The following is a 15,284-nucleotide window of genomic DNA, read 5'->3' on the forward strand; positions in this document are numbered from 1 at the left end:
TTTGGAGAAGAAAGGGAACGGCACATGATCCAAGGCACACCACATCCTCTGTAAAACATGGTGGAGGCAACGGCATGCATGGGCATGCATGGCTTTCAATGGCACTGGGTCACTTGTGTTTATTGATGACATAACAGCAGACAAGAGTAGCCGGATGAATTCTGAAGTGTACCGGGATATACTTTCAGCCCAGATTCAGCCAAATGCTGCAAAGTTGATTGATGGCGCTTCACAGTACAGATGGACAATGACCCCAAGCATACAGCCAAAGCTACCCAGGAGTTCATGAGTGCAAAAAGTGGAACATTCTGCAATGGCCAAGTCAATCACCAGATCTAACCCAATTGAGCATGCATTTCACTTGCTCAAAGCGCATCATTTTGTAGATAGGTCTTTAAAGCATTATTGAAGAGGAAAAGCTTTGTGTCCATGGGTTCCAGACTTAAGGCAGTGATTGCCTCCAAAGCAATCGCAACAAAAAATTGAAAATAATAAATTTTGTTTGGGTTATGTAAATAAGTCCAATTACTTATGAGATCCTAAAATGTGGAGTTTTGTAAAGTGTACAATTCCTACATTTTCTGTCAGATATTTTTGTTCAACCTTTAAATTAAACGTTACAACCTGCACTTGAATTCTGTTGTAGAGGTTTCATTTCAAATCCAATGCGTGGCCTGCAGAGCCCAACTAAAATTGTGTTACTGTCCAAATATTTCTGGCCCTAACTGTATCCCTCCACCTGCAGTAGAGAAAGATACTAAAATAGGTTTAATCTCACCTAGAGGTTTTTCACACATGAATCTAAAGGAAAGAAAGGTATTCGTAACTCTTCTTTTAAATTTTGCTAAATAGTATGTGAAAATATTCTCAGCTTGTGCTTAAGGTTTTGTTTATTGAATGACAGATATCAGCAGTGAGACATTCACAGGCTTAAATAAAATTTGGATTTGCTACATTTGATATATATTTAATCAAAGTAAAATGGCAATGATGATGTCAGATGAGACTAAAACGTAAGTTTTGAGGCTAAATCAGCAAAATGTGATGTTGGATTTAAAAAGTAACAACACATAACCTTGAAGTGCTAAGCCAGTCTAGTTTATTTTGTGCTATTATATTTATACCTGCATTTCTCTAGTTGTTTTTAATTGTGTTGATGCTTTTTCTGTCAGAAACTTGTACTTTAAACTATATCATTAATGCACATAATCATCCAACACATCTCACAGCTCTGTTTCAGCTCAATGCAAACTATTTGGCCTTGTCTATTGTAGAGGAATATAATTATATTCATAGTTTACCAAAAATAGACAGGCCAGAGTTAAATTTGCCGAAAAAACACCTCAAGAAGCCAGCCCAGTACTGGAAAAGTATTCTATGGACAGATGAGACAAAGATCAACCTGTACCAGAATGATGGGAAGAAAAAAGTTTGGAGAAGAAAGGGAACGGCACATGATCCAAGGCACACCACATCCTCTGTAAAACATGGTGGAGGCAACGGCATGCATGGGCATGCATGGCTTTCAATGGCACTGGGTCACTTGTGTTTATTGATGACATAACAGCAGACAAGAGTAGCCGGATGAATTCTGAAGTGTACCGGGATATACTTTCAGCCCAGATTCAGCCAAATGCTGCAAAGTTGATCGGACGGCGCTTCACAGTACAGATGGACAATGACCCCAAGCATACAGCCAAAGCTACCCAGGAGTTCATGAGTGCAAAAAAGTGGAACATTCTGCAATGGCCAAGTCAATCACCAGATCTTAACCCAATTGAGCATGCATTTCACTTGCTCAAATCCAGACTTCATACGGAAAGACCCACAAACAAGCATGACCTGAAGGCTGCGGCTGTAAAGGCCTGGCAAAGCATTAAGAAGGAGGAAACCCAGCGTTTGGTGATGTCCATGGGTTCCAGACTTAAGGCAGTGATTGCCTCCAAAGGATTCGCAACAAAATATTGAAAAGAATATATTTTGTTTGGGTTATGTTTATTTGTCCAATTACTTTTGAGCTCCTAAAATGTGGAGTTTTTGTAAAGAAATGTGTACAATTCCTACATTTTCTGTCAGATATTTTTGTTCAACCCTTTAAATTAAACGTTACAACCTGCACTTGAATTCTGTTGTAGAGGTTTCATTTCAAATCCAATGCGGTGGCCTGCAGAGCCCAACTCGCGAAAATTGTGTTACTGTCCAAATATTTCTGGCCCTAACTGTATCCCTCCACCTGCAGTAGAGAAAGATACTAAAATAGGTTTAATCTCACCTAGAGGTTTTTTCACACATGAATCTAAAGGAAAGAAAGGTATTCGTAACTCTTCTTTTAACTTTTGCTAAATATTATGTGAAAATATTCTCAGCTTGTGCTTAAGGTTTTGTTTATTGAATGACAGATATCAGCAGTGAGACATTCACAGGCTTAAATAAAATTTGGATTTGCTACATTTGATATATATTTAATCAAAGTAAAATGGCAATGATGATGTCAGATGAGACTAAAACGTAAGTTTTGAGGCTAAATCAGCAAAATGTGATGTTGGATTTAAAAGTAACAACACGCATAACCTTGAAGTGCTAAGCCAGTCTAGTTTATTTTGTGCTATTATATTTATACCTGCATTTCTCTAGTTGTTTTTAATTGTGTTGATGCTTTTTTCTGTCAGAAAGTTGAAGTACTTTAAACTATATCATTAATGCACATAATCATCCAACACATCTCACAGCTCTGTTTCAGCTCAATGCAAACTATTTGGCCTTGTCTATTGTAGAGGAATATAATTATATTCATAGTTTAAAATGATGTTTGTTTGGGTGGTTTGCACTAAGATATGTTTTAAACAAAAGAAAAGTACTGCGTCAAATGGACTGTGTCAATCTGACCTAGACGTGGAGCGATGTGGATTAATAATCACCTAAGAGAGGGAAAATGTTAGTCTTAAGCTGTTGTGCAATAAAGTTCTGGCACCCGACCTTCCACCTGCTCGCCTGCAAAGGAACCGGGCTGGAACAAAGATTAGGGACAGAGTTTGAATTGCCGTCATTAGCCGGGTTGAGCAGTAACTCATCTGTTTGGTCGGATGAGGAACAAACGACTCGACTGACGGAACAGATTTGATTCCAGGAGATCAACTCCTAAGTCTGGGAACTTCCAAATACACATCCAGTGTAAAACGGAGCCAGAATTAATGCGCAAATGAAGGGCAGTGTCACCACCTGAAGGAGGAGAACGGGTGAGCTTTGAAACCAGTCCGACCCGCACTTCCATCCTTCCTGTTCTTGTGGGCTCCACATGCAGTTTTATTGTACTTTTCACAGGATGGATGCCCATGAAAATGGAAAAGCTACCAGATGATCGTCCAGTTGATCCGTTTCTCTGGCGAAGACTCTGACGTTCTCCAATACAGACAATAACTGAATTGGATGGTGAATTGTAACAATAAATTTCTAATTTTTTACGCATCATTTTGTAGATATGGTCTTTACATACTGTATTATTCAATAAAAGCTGTCTGTAGGAAACAAAAGTTTGCTTTTTTTATAAGGAACAATATTGTTAACACACAAAAATTTGCATAAGTATACAAGTTACATAGTTTTTTTTAATGTTACTAAATATTTTTGAGCAGCAGAGTGAGCAGTGGACTCAATATATCCCTCCACCTGCAGTAGAGAAAGATACTTAAAAAGGTTTAATCTCACCTAGAGGTTTTTTCACACATGAATCTAAAGGAAAGAAAGGTATTCGTAACTCTTCTTTTAACTTTTGCTAAATATTATGTGAAAATATTCTCAGCTTGTGCTTAAGGTTTTGTTTATTGAATGACAGATATCAGCAGTGAGACATTCACAGGCTTAAATAAAATTTGGATTTGCTACATTTGATATATATTTAATCAAAGTAAAATGGCAATGATGATGTCAGATGAGACTAAAATGTAAGTTTTGAGGCTAATTCAGCAAAATGTGATGTTGGATTTAAAAGTAACAACACGCATAACCTTGAAGTGCTAAGCTAGTCTAGTTTATTTTGTGCTATTATATTTATACCTGCATTTCTCTAGTTGTTTTTAATTGTGTTGATGCTTTTTTCTGTCAGAAAGTTGAAGTACTTTAAACTATATCATTAATGCACATAATCATCCAACACATCTCACAGCTCTGTTTCAGCTCAATGCAAACTATTTGGCCTGGTCTATTGTAGAGGAATATAATTATATTCATAGTTTAAAATGATGTTTGTTTGGGTGGTTTGCACTAAGATATGTTTTAAACAAAAGAAAAGTACTGCGTCAAATGGACTGTGTCAATCTGACCTAGACGTGGAGCGATGTGGATTAATAATCACCTAAGAGAGGGAAAATGTTAGTCTTAAGCTGTTGTGCAATAAAGTTCTGGCACCCGACCTTCCACCTGCTCGCCTGCAAAGGAACCGGGCTGGAACAAAGATTAGGGACAGAGTTTGAATTGCCGTCATTAGCCGGGTTGAGCAGTAACTCATCTGTTTGGTCGGATGAGGAACAAACGACTCGACTGACGGAACAGATTTGATTCCAGGAGATCAACTCCTAAGTCTGGGAACTTCCAAATACACATCCAGTGTAAAACGGAGCCAGAATTAATGCGCAAATGAAGGGCAGTGTCACCATTGTTCGAAGTTTCCCAATACACCCCAGTAGAGCTGGAAACTGATGTCAGAAGCAGAAGTTAAGAGATTTTGGATTTCATTCGAAACAGACGTTTCTGTTCTGCAGATGTGCATTAAATCTCTTCCTGCTTTTGGCCATGAGCAGAAGGAATTTGTATCATTTCCTTATTTATATATTCCATGAGTTTAGGCACCTTTAGATTCATCCAAACTATATAGGCCCATATGTTACTCATGCATGCTGTTCTTATAATTAACTCATTCCAACATATGATCTGTGTGACTAACATCCAGAACAACCACATACATTCACATAGGAGTGAACAGCAGCAGACGTATCTCATGTACTCACTGTGGACCGACTGTCTGACTAACTGTGGTTGGCTCTGTTGGGTCCACTTCAGATGGGGGGGATTTCCCGGTGAGGTCACGGGGTCAGACGACTGGTGAGGGATTCTGGCGGACGGCTTCGTGGAAGTCGCACGGTGTGGGGCCAGGGTCAGTGGGAGTGGAGGGAACCAGTGCAGTAGTCTGAACAAAATCTCTTGACTGTTGGGGGCAAAAAGGATGATTTAAACCTGAACTGTTAAAGTCTTACTAATTACATGTTCAAAAAAATAAATAAATTATGTATATATATATAAAAGTATTTAGCACTACATATTTGATTTAGCCAGTTTGCTAAGTATTTAGCTCTGCTAACTTGTTTGGCTAGCATGATACATATTTTACTTCACAGTTAAAATTTGACTTTAACATTCAGCTAACCAAAATTAAATATTTAGCAAAAAACTTTTTCCAACAAAGGCTAAGAGCTAAATTCTTTACCACATATACACACACACACATATATATATATATATATATATATATATATACCTTCATATCTCAAAATATCACTGCATATTCAGCTGAATTTTTAGCTACATTTGTAATTTAGCTAACAAGCTAGATAATTAATCCAACTAAATAACTAAGTTAAAAAAGGTAGATATTAGCAAAACATGTATCTTCATCTTTATTTTATGCTTAATATTTTATTTAAAAAATATTAAGTATTCAAACAAATAATTAGCTAAAAACAAAATTTAGCTAACATGGTAAATATTCTGTGATGGATTGGTGAAAAGTCCAAGTTTACCCTGACTCTCCAAATGCCTCCTAATGTAAAAACAAAAAGCTGACAGTAAAAAATACTTTTCAGTATCAAGTAACAGCTCATTTATTATAAGTCTGCCAAGGAACCATTTTACGCATGTTTTCATTACACTCCCAGGAAGGCCTTTTTCTTGGGGTGACATTGTGCATAATTTAAAAACATTCGAGTGAAAAACATCTAAATCATGATTAGAATTTTTGGAGTACTGTAAAATCATAAAACATCAGAACATAAGCAGTCATTTCTGTTGAGTCTTTTTTTTTGTTTTGGAATGCTACCGTTACCGTTTTCATAAAATAACTGCATTGCAAACTTGAGCTGTTTTTTTTTCTTTTTTTCTTTTAGAGTCACAATATGATAAAAGCGATAATCTTTCCAGAGGCAGTGATTTTTTTTTTTTTAAAACCTTGAAGATTTGGCAAAGGTGTAAGTTGAACTTTTAAAAACCAGAATGTTGTTAAAACGGGTTTATATTAGTTCATGTGTTTTAACGTGGAGTTTGAAAGTGTCCTCCAGCCTGAAGATCCGACCACAGTCCAAACACTGTAAGGACTTTTTGCTGGAATGGATTTTAAGGTGCTTTTTCTGCGCTCTGAGGGTGGGAAAGGATTTCGGACACATCGGACACCGGTACGGACTCTCTCCGGTGTGCCGGCGAGTGTGAACAGTCAGCAGGCATTTGGCGATGAAGCCTTTCCCGCAGTGTTTGCACGTGTACGGCCTCTCCCCCGTGTGATACCGCATGTGAAGCTTCAGCTCCCCGTTGGAGAGGAACGCCTTGCCGCACTCGGTGCACAGGTAGTTCTTCTCCCCTCTGTGCATGCGCATGTGCCTCGTCAGGTGCTGGTTGGAGGTTTTCCCGCAGATGTGACACTTGTAGCGCCGCTCGCCGGTGTGGACGCGCGTGTGCAGGTCGAGGTAGGCCGAGGACCTGAACCCTTGGCCGCAGTGGGAGCACAGATACGGAGTCTCGCCCGTGTGGATCCGGTAGTGGACGATCAGGGACGATTTGGAGAGGTACCTTTTGTCACACTTGGCGCATTGATATGGAGGACCTCGGCTGTTTGACGTTGCTACACTCGATAAGAGTTCGCTGGAAAGCTCACAATCGAGCCCCACGCTGGTGTTTTGAAAGAAGTGGTCTTCAAAAGTGTCGTCTATCGGACTCAGGTGCTCCTGCCGGATGTGGTTGAGGAATGCAGACACTTTGGTGTCGGCGAAGGAACACATGGAGCAGCGATGCAGTTTTAAAGGTGTAGACATGACACCTAAAAGAGAGGAATAAAACAGCTCCGAATAGCTTTACTTTCTTAATTAAAATCGTCATTGGAAAACTGCTTTTTGGATTCCTTAGTTTCTCTCTTACAATAAAACTACTTGATAATATTAAACGTTTAACAAAAGCTAGCACAGAAGAAAACTGTAAGAGGGCAAATACTTCTGTGTACACGTCTTCATACATACTTGAGCGGTTGGCTGCTATCGCGCCGTCGCTCTGTTTATCTTCCAGGTTCTCCAGGATTGAATTATCGCGCGTTTGGCTTTCGTCGTCATCAGGAGCCGACCCTTTGCGTTGGACTGGTAGTTGCTGCCTCGAGTTCGCTTTCAGATGAAGAGACAGCGAGGGTAGAAACATATTCTGAGCTTGAGGCAAGCCTGTAAGAGAAAAACATTTAAACCTCTTCAGACCTGATTTTTTCTAGGGAGCCAAACATTTTTTACTCAGCTGATTTTTACATCTCTCAAGCATAGAAATAAAGGGCAAAAAAAAAACACATTTTCCCCATGTCACAGTTTTATATGACTAAATGCATACAGTCTCATGACAACTTCTATACTTTTTTCATAAAGTTTCATGTAGCATCTAATTAGGCGTGATCTCAACTTTTAAAACTGGATGTTTGCTTTTTTATCAGTATGCAAGTCTGAATAGAGAATACATAACACAAAATATAGTTTTGACTTTAGCAATCCAAGCACTCGAGATCGGATAAATCTCAATGTACAATCAATTCAAGAAAGTCTGGGAGTTTATACTCCATCATTGGAAAAAAATCAAATAACATAGAAGCGCTAACTGGCTATGAAATGCTCATACGTGCTTCTTTCTTTGCACGGTAACACTGAATAACTAGGCGTTGCACAACACGCACAAACTCCTGATGTCCATTGGGACGGACATTCAACTTTTAAAAAAAATCCTACGACATAAAGACAGAAAAAAGTTTTAAAATATATTCAAATACTATCACTGAAAATACTAAAAATTATGCTGAGAGTATTTTTTCTAAACCTAAATTAATATTTCTGACAGAAAACAGATACTCCTCCCTGTTTCTGTTTGCATGCACATGCTCGTCTTGTCTGGGATTATTGGGATTATTGGTTTAATCCCAGAAGAATATCCACTGATATTCCACTGGAATGGAATACCATGTTAAACTAACCAAAACAATAATTAAAAAAAACAAAAAAAAACAGCATGCTGATTGTATTTATTTTCTTCAAAATTGTAGTGAATTACTTTTGTTTGGATTTCCTGTTTGCTGCTCTTGGAAGTTCAGCAGCGTCCTCAGCTGTTCTGGATCCAAAACCAGCTTCCCACATTCTTCCATGACTGAGGGGGCGCTACTGAGCCACTCTGCAGTCTGTATCAGGCGTTAAAATAACAACACAAAAGAAGCATTAACAAATGAAGATGGAATAAATCCTTCTTTAATATGCAGCACCTTTTTTTCAGTAACTCATTCTGACAGTTTACCTGTTTTATATCAGGAATGGGCAAGAGATTATCCAGTCTGGAGATGAATTTCCAAACTAATCTTTGCAGCGTAGCCTCATACTGCTCTCCATAGTGTATTGGGAAGGCTTCCTGGGAAGACGACAACGACAACCAGCATGTTCAGTCTTTACTGAAACAGTGAAATCCTACTGGAATCTCAGCGACGGTTTCCAGAGAATCCCACCTTGAAAAACCTCTTCCTTTCCTCCGCGTCCTCCAGCAAGGCATAAACAACTTCTACAAAATTTGACTTTGAACTCTCCAACTCATTCAGCTCCTTCAAGTAGAGTCAAAACCGAAACAATGAAGCATGTTAGCTGCTTGTCTTCTGTGACGATAGGATGCAAACAGACATCAAGCTCAAAATGCCGACAATTCATGTAATTCACATTATTATCCCTCAGGTAAAGAACTAAACTAAATTCATCTTCATTTGTAGCTCACACGACATATTTTTGAAAAAGAAAGCCATTTAATTTGAATGCGGTGACTAATGGTTGTTATGGAGATTAAAAGTCAAACTGGGCTCCTTGTCCTGTCGTGTTTTTTGTTCTTATAGTTGATATGGGCGAGTTTTGGTCACAACCACCTTAGTCAAAAGGTGACATGTTCTCTTGTCTTATGAGAGATTAAGAGTCATACAAATAAAAAGGAAATATGTATAAAATAAAAACCTCCTACGAACCTCTTGACCGCAGTCAGCGTTCATCTCGAGATCCTGAATGATCCTCAGGTGAGGTTGGACGTTCAGCAGGTTCGCCGTGCTCCGACTCCGACACAACTCCAGCACAAACTGAAACAGAAACGGAGATATAAAAGTGCTCATTGCTGCGTTTCACTCCTATGAATCCTGGGTAAAAAGCAGTAAGATGTGGCCGTAGTTACCCTCGCCCTCAGTCTGAGCAGGAGCTGAACTCTTTCTCTGGCCGTAAGCAGCTGCGGAGACAACTCCGTCACCAGCACCACCAGCTCCTCCACCTTTCGGTAGTGTGGAACGTTACCGCTCTGGATCACCTTCCAGGCAAAGGCGCACATCAGGCGCAGGGTGGGAACCAGGAGGCACAGAGACGGGATGGACAAGTCGCACGCTGCGAACAAGATGACATCCGAGCATGAGGAGACGAGCATCGATGTCTCAATGTGAAAGAAACGTTCTTTTCTTGAGAATCACTAAGACAGAAACACTCAAACTTCACTTTTGCAAAGTTGTTTTTTATTTTACAGATGCAGATCTCAATTATTTAGACTGACATTTAGTTCAGTAAGTTGGTTCAGAAAGTGAAATTTATTTATAAATCACACGTTATCACTCGAAAAGTGGCATATTTTGAGCATTAATTTTAATTAATGGTTATTTCGGATTATATTTTAGATGAAGCAGAAGTTTTTATATACAAAAGATAAGTTATGGCCATGTTACTGTCTACGCAATCATTAGAAAGGCAGCGGATGTGACTGTTTTCTAGCACACTGTCACTCTCTAAAAAAGAATACAGAAGCTACAAAGAATGACATATTGGAAAGTTGAGTGGAAGGATAAACTGTGACAAGTGGGGGAAAAAAATAGCACAAGTATAGTAACTGGAAAGTTAGGTGGAAGAAAATTTGTTTTAAGATGCATATTAACAAAAAGCTGAGAGGAGGGGAAAATGTTACGAAAAAGCTGCACAAGGATATTAACTGGAAAAGTTCAGTGGAAGGAAGGAAATGTGAGTGGAAAAGATGTACAACCATATTAATGGAAAGTTGAGAGGAAGAAAAAAATGATTTACACAGCCACATTAAGTGAAGGTTTATTGCTCAGAAAAAGGTGTGAGGAGCTCTAGCAGTGAGCTGATTGAAAAGGAAACGTGTGGAAGAAGAAGGTGCACAAACAAAGCTAACCACAGACATGAGAGGATTGTGAAGAAAGGCTCATAAAATCATTAGAATGGATGGAGACACTTTGAATCAACAAATAAGCCTTCTGATAATATTCTAATCAACTAAGATGCACCTGTGAATAACCTGCAAATTATTTTGGTGTGTTTTTCTGTCTGAAATAAAACAATACCTCCTAGTCGTTCAGGTTGTTCATGCTGTGACGTCTCCACAGACGACGGACTGGACTCCGTTTCAGGCTTGTGGCAACGGAAAACATTCTCCATGATGACGAACCACTTAGTCTTTTGTGCTTTGGAGTCCTTCTGCTCCTTGATCCTCTCGTACTCTTGTTTGAGCAGCCGGAGTTTGGTCCGGCACTGACTGGTGGTCTTATCGAACCCCTGGGTGGCGAGCTCGGAGCTCAGCTGGGCGTACGCCCTCTGGTCGTCCTCGGCGGATTTCAGCTGATCCTGGACATGCTCCTCTGCCCATTTTGTCAGCAGAGCGTCAACCTCCTCCGTTGTCCAAAGAGTGTGCGAAAAATCTATTGGGAACAACGAGATGGACATGAACTCTGAACTTCTCTCCTACGCGTTTCAGCCGTCAAACACTGCCGCTCACCTTCGGGGGGATTAGAGGCCGTCAGCACGGCAGACAAATTACGCTCTTTGGAGGCGTCTCCTTCGGGGAAGAGAACGCTGTCCATGATGGCAAACCAGTCGCTCTTATCGTTCACGTTTGCCCCCTCCTGCTTCAGCTCGGTGTACTCCTTCTTCAGCTTGTCCACTTTCAGGCTGCACTGCCGGGGCGACTTGGCGAAGCCGACCTGAGCCAGCTCGTCGCTCAGGTACGTGAAGACTTCGTCGCTTTCCCCCGAGGCGAGCAGCTGCTTCTGAATGTTTGGCTGCGCCCAGAGAGTGATGAGCACCTGCACTTCATCAGCAGACCACCTACATCCATCTGCGAGATTTGGAAGAAAAAGAGGAGAAAACGTTCGATGTAAATTTACGGATCATGCTTCTAAGTTGGTCAAGATTTAAACATGAAACTCTGACGCTGTAAGGGCGGATGGTTAAATAGATGGAAGAATGAAATTCATGCTTTCATTAATTTCTCCACTAACCCTCAGCCTCCATATCCCCTTCATTCGGCTCTTCTGATAAAGGATTCAGAGTTTTGGAACATTTCGACGGTGCACCCTGAGAACCAAGGACTTCATCCAGAATCCCAAACCACGCAGTCCTTGCCCAACCAACATGCTGGCTGTTCTTCACCCTCCTGTAGTCCTGCTTCAGCTTTTTTATTTTCTCCTTGCATTTCTGTGCCGACTTGCTAAATCCCAGCGACGCCAGTTTGGCGCTGAGGCTGTTGTAGACGGCGTTGTTTCTCACATTGCGGCGGAGCTCCTCCTGGACGACCGGATTGGCCCAGTAAGCCAGCAAAGCCTGGACCTCCTTCTTGGACCAGCTGCATGTGTGGACGTCTGTTTGAAGAAAACGGTTGCACAAACTGAGTATTCATGAAAGTGCAATTTTGAGCACTAAATAGCACACAACACAGGTTTTACAGAAAACCATATTATTACAAAGAAAGTTAGGATTTTTTTTGTGGCTTGTCTCTAATCTAAAAAGGGTCAAAATTATCCAAACGTACAAATACAAACTTCTACATTAGCCAGTATGCTCTTCATCCATATTGAACGTTTTTAGGGTTTATGGTTAAAACTTTGACCTCAAACACAAATTGAAAATAGTTTTTATAATGCATAAAACACCTCAACCCTCTTGAAAATGTATTATGTATGACTAAAAACTAAATGTATGCAGTGAAATCAACCAATTTAACAGAGCTTTACCAAATAATAGTCGGAATTACGCCAGAACATTACAGATGCTTGAAGTGAAACATGCCAAAGGAAATTGTGTGGTGACTTTTCTTTCAAGATCGAGGATCCGATAAAAAAGTTTTTGATAAGTTATCACTTGTTGCGGTTTTTGGAAACAGAAAGCGTCCTAAACAAGGAGACAGCTGCTATTTTAATCTTCTGTTTCAGGGCTTTTATACCCACATTTTCGTTTTTCCACATGGCTGGTCACAAACATGTCAGGTGCCTGCTGGGCGGAGGAGGAACCTGCAGTGCTTGTCGATGGCGTGCCGTCTTCAATCCTGACTACGAAGAAATCCGTTTCTTTCATCACGTCGGAGGGCGCGGGCGCCGGGTCGGGCTCGGAGAAGGTGTCAAAATCGTTTGTCGAAGGGGAAAAACCTGCAATAAAAGCGCATTAAAAGCTAATAAGCTTCGCCTACTGGAACCTGCGGGTGGATGGATGTTTACTTCTGATTACCTTGACAATTCTCCTCAAACAAAACTGGTAGAGCGGGCTCTGCTGAGGACAGCTTCGGGGTTTCTGGATGTTTTTGTGCCGCAGCAACTGAAGCGCCGAGAACCTGATCGATGATGTCAAACCATATATTCTTCCCACCGTCCAAGTGACTGCTGCTCTTGATTCTCCTGTAATCCTGCTTCAGCTTCTTCAGTTTCTCCTTGCACTTCTGCGCCGTTTTGTTGTACCCAAGCGACGCCAGTTTTGCGCTGAGGCTGCTGTAGACGGCGTTGTTCCTCACGTTGCGACTGAGCTCCTGCTGCACGGCCGGATTGGCCCAATGCGTCAGCAACGTCAGGACCTCTTTCTTTGACCAGCTGCATGTGGGCTTATCTGAGAAAAACAGAGAGGATACAGCCAAAGGTGAAGAGTCGATTGGTTGTCGGGTCAAGTGATCCCCTACCACTACAGCACTGCAGACTGTGTCTTTATTTACACCACTACGATGGAGTATTCTCACTTTTAGAGGCAAGTCTGTCCTTGATCTTACCTTTTCTCCTTCCCAAAGCGGTGGGTGGCCACATGGCTGAAGTCTGCAACAAAGCCTCAACCGCCCCGTTGCTTGTGCACGGAGTATTAGAGTCCTCCACTTTAATGGGGTAGAACACAGCATCCTTTGTGATTTCTGTTTTTTTAAGTCCTTGGAAACTAGTGGTGAAAGAATTTGGAATATTTGTCCCAACAGATGGATCTACGAGGGGAGAAAAAGGATAAAATGTGTATTAGTTTTGGCCGTCTTGATGCACACGATATAAAACGTGCCCAGGATGTGTATTTTGGAATTCATTTTGATTTTACATTCTCCAACTTTTTAATAGACGTATTAAACTAAAAGGATGAATTTGTGTCCCTGCAAAAAATCTGTAATTTAGTTCCATTTAAAATTACTTTGATTTTGCATTGAAAAACAATTTGATTTCTACTTTTATTATTCTTTCCCTATTGAAATGTTTTAAAAATTCCATGGTATATTGTTTTCAACACAGCAGAGATGCCCGTTTCCCTTTTATAACTTTGCACACTCACATAAAGTCTGATCAGAATCAATATTGTTAAGAGAATAAACATGACTTATGGCTAAACATTCATAAATATTTCTTGAATGGTGATGAATAAAGTTAATAATAACATTAAAAATAACATAAAATTGAATGTTGATTCATAACATTTCAGTACCTGTTCTTGCAATAACATTTGTTGCCAAGGGAATAAAAGTGTAGCAATATATTTAAAATTGACAATGCACAAAAAACAATTAAAGAAATAGAGAAGTCAATGATGCGTTTTAATTATTATTATTATTATTATTATTTTAAGAAATCTAACTCAACCTTTTGGTACTTTTTTTGAATTATCAAACAAATGGACTTTGATCATTAGAGAGGTTTAACATTCATAAATAGCTGTTAAAACTGCCAGTGCTAAAACTCATAATTGCATTCATTGTAAACAATGTTCATTTCTACGGCTCTTTAAAAGACAATTTTTGTTTCTTAGGGCACAACATGCAAGGGAACCTTAAGAATTTAACGAATGACCAATTTCATAAAGAAGGGATGAGATAATCAGTTTCTAACAGTGAGTTGGCCTTTTAGTGAATGTTGTTGTTCTAACAATATATTCACAGGGGTCCTGCAGCATCACCATCCTCTATGCCAGAGTCTAAGGGCCAAAGCATTAAAAAGGGTGTTTCAGACAGGCTTGTCGCTAAGATTTGTCACCACTGACTGACTCCCAGTGCGGTCAGTCTGCCTGACATTTCCCCATAAACCTTCTCATTGCTTATCGATATTGCCAACTCACGTTGAATTTTCTCCTCCGACCACAGGGAGAGGAGAGCCTCGGTCTGTTCGGGAGACCAGCTCACCGTTGGCTCCATGTCCGCTTCTTCTACCGTGAATACAAAGCTTACAAAATACTGATACGAATACAAAAGATTAATGTGGAATGTTTTCACTTTTTATTTTTTCAAAATGGCGCCCAGTTTTCTGGTCGCTTTTGTTACGTATTAGGACACGAGCCAATCAGAACGAAAACGTATCCGTCGCCTTGACTTCAGCTGTTCATTGCAGCGATACGTCAATGTAGCCGCCATCTTGGTAGAGGACACCCTCCTCCCCACAGAATACTATTCTGCATTATAATATTTGTAATATAAGAAAGCAATGTTTAATTTTGAATAATAAAACAAAATGATTAAAAACTACAATCATTCAAAATGGCGTTCTGATTAATTAATTTAACATATAAATATACACAAAAAGATATACAACCCAGAGTATCACTGCTATACAAATATTGAATTTGACAAGTAAAATAAGGTACCATTATAACTGAACAGCTGCTGGTAGCTGTGGATTTTCATTGATGCTACTGTAGCAGAATCTCACCCAAAACATCCCAGGTTAACTGTTAGGTTTTTTTTTTTCTGGAAACATAACTGAA

At 40.0% G+C, this 15,284-nt stretch overlaps 2 protein-coding genes and 1 long non-coding RNA gene across 4 annotated transcripts in view; 1 reads left to right on the plus strand and 2 right to left on the minus strand.

Annotated features, from left to right (window-relative positions):
- The window catches only part of ano6 (anoctamin 6), a 38,600-nt gene extending 33,180 nt beyond the window's left edge, over window positions 1-5,420 (minus strand). Inside the window, exon 1 of one of the 2 annotated variants that reach the window (XM_044108570.1) lies at window positions 5,027-5,420. The gene's annotated coding sequence lies outside the window, so the exon portion shown is untranslated. Of the gene's footprint in view, window positions 1-5,003 lie in introns of both variants that reach the window. The other variant, XM_044108569.1, reaches the window with a different exon arrangement.
- On the plus strand, window positions 1,343-3,465 carry LOC122826565. Its single transcript, XR_006369816.1, has 2 exons — window positions 1,343-3,236; window positions 3,322-3,465. It is a non-coding gene; the product is annotated as an uncharacterized LOC122826565 (long non-coding RNA).
- A 428-nt stretch (window positions 5,421-5,848) lies between the features above and the next one.
- Window positions 5,849-14,821, minus strand: LOC122826559. The gene is made up of 14 exons (XM_044108568.1): window positions 14,643-14,821; window positions 13,330-13,530; window positions 12,801-13,172; window positions 12,524-12,721; window positions 11,579-11,938; window positions 11,077-11,415; window positions 10,646-10,999; window positions 9,478-9,680; window positions 9,278-9,385; window positions 8,777-8,869; window positions 8,572-8,682; window positions 8,335-8,458; window positions 7,275-7,466; window positions 5,849-7,078 (listed from the first exon to the last, which is right to left on the minus strand). Exons 1-14 carry the CDS (start codon window positions 14,716-14,718, stop codon window positions 6,279-6,281), a joined length of 3,531 nt encoding a protein of 1,176 aa, XP_043964503.1. The 5' UTR covers window positions 14,719-14,821; the 3' UTR covers window positions 5,849-6,278.
- Between the last annotated feature and the right edge of the window lie 463 nt (window positions 14,822-15,284).

Source organism: Gambusia affinis, linkage group LG23 (assembly GCF_019740435.1).
Source record: "Gambusia affinis linkage group LG23, SWU_Gaff_1.0, whole genome shotgun sequence".
Taxonomy (NCBI): Eukaryota; Metazoa; Chordata; class Actinopteri; order Cyprinodontiformes; family Poeciliidae; genus Gambusia; species Gambusia affinis.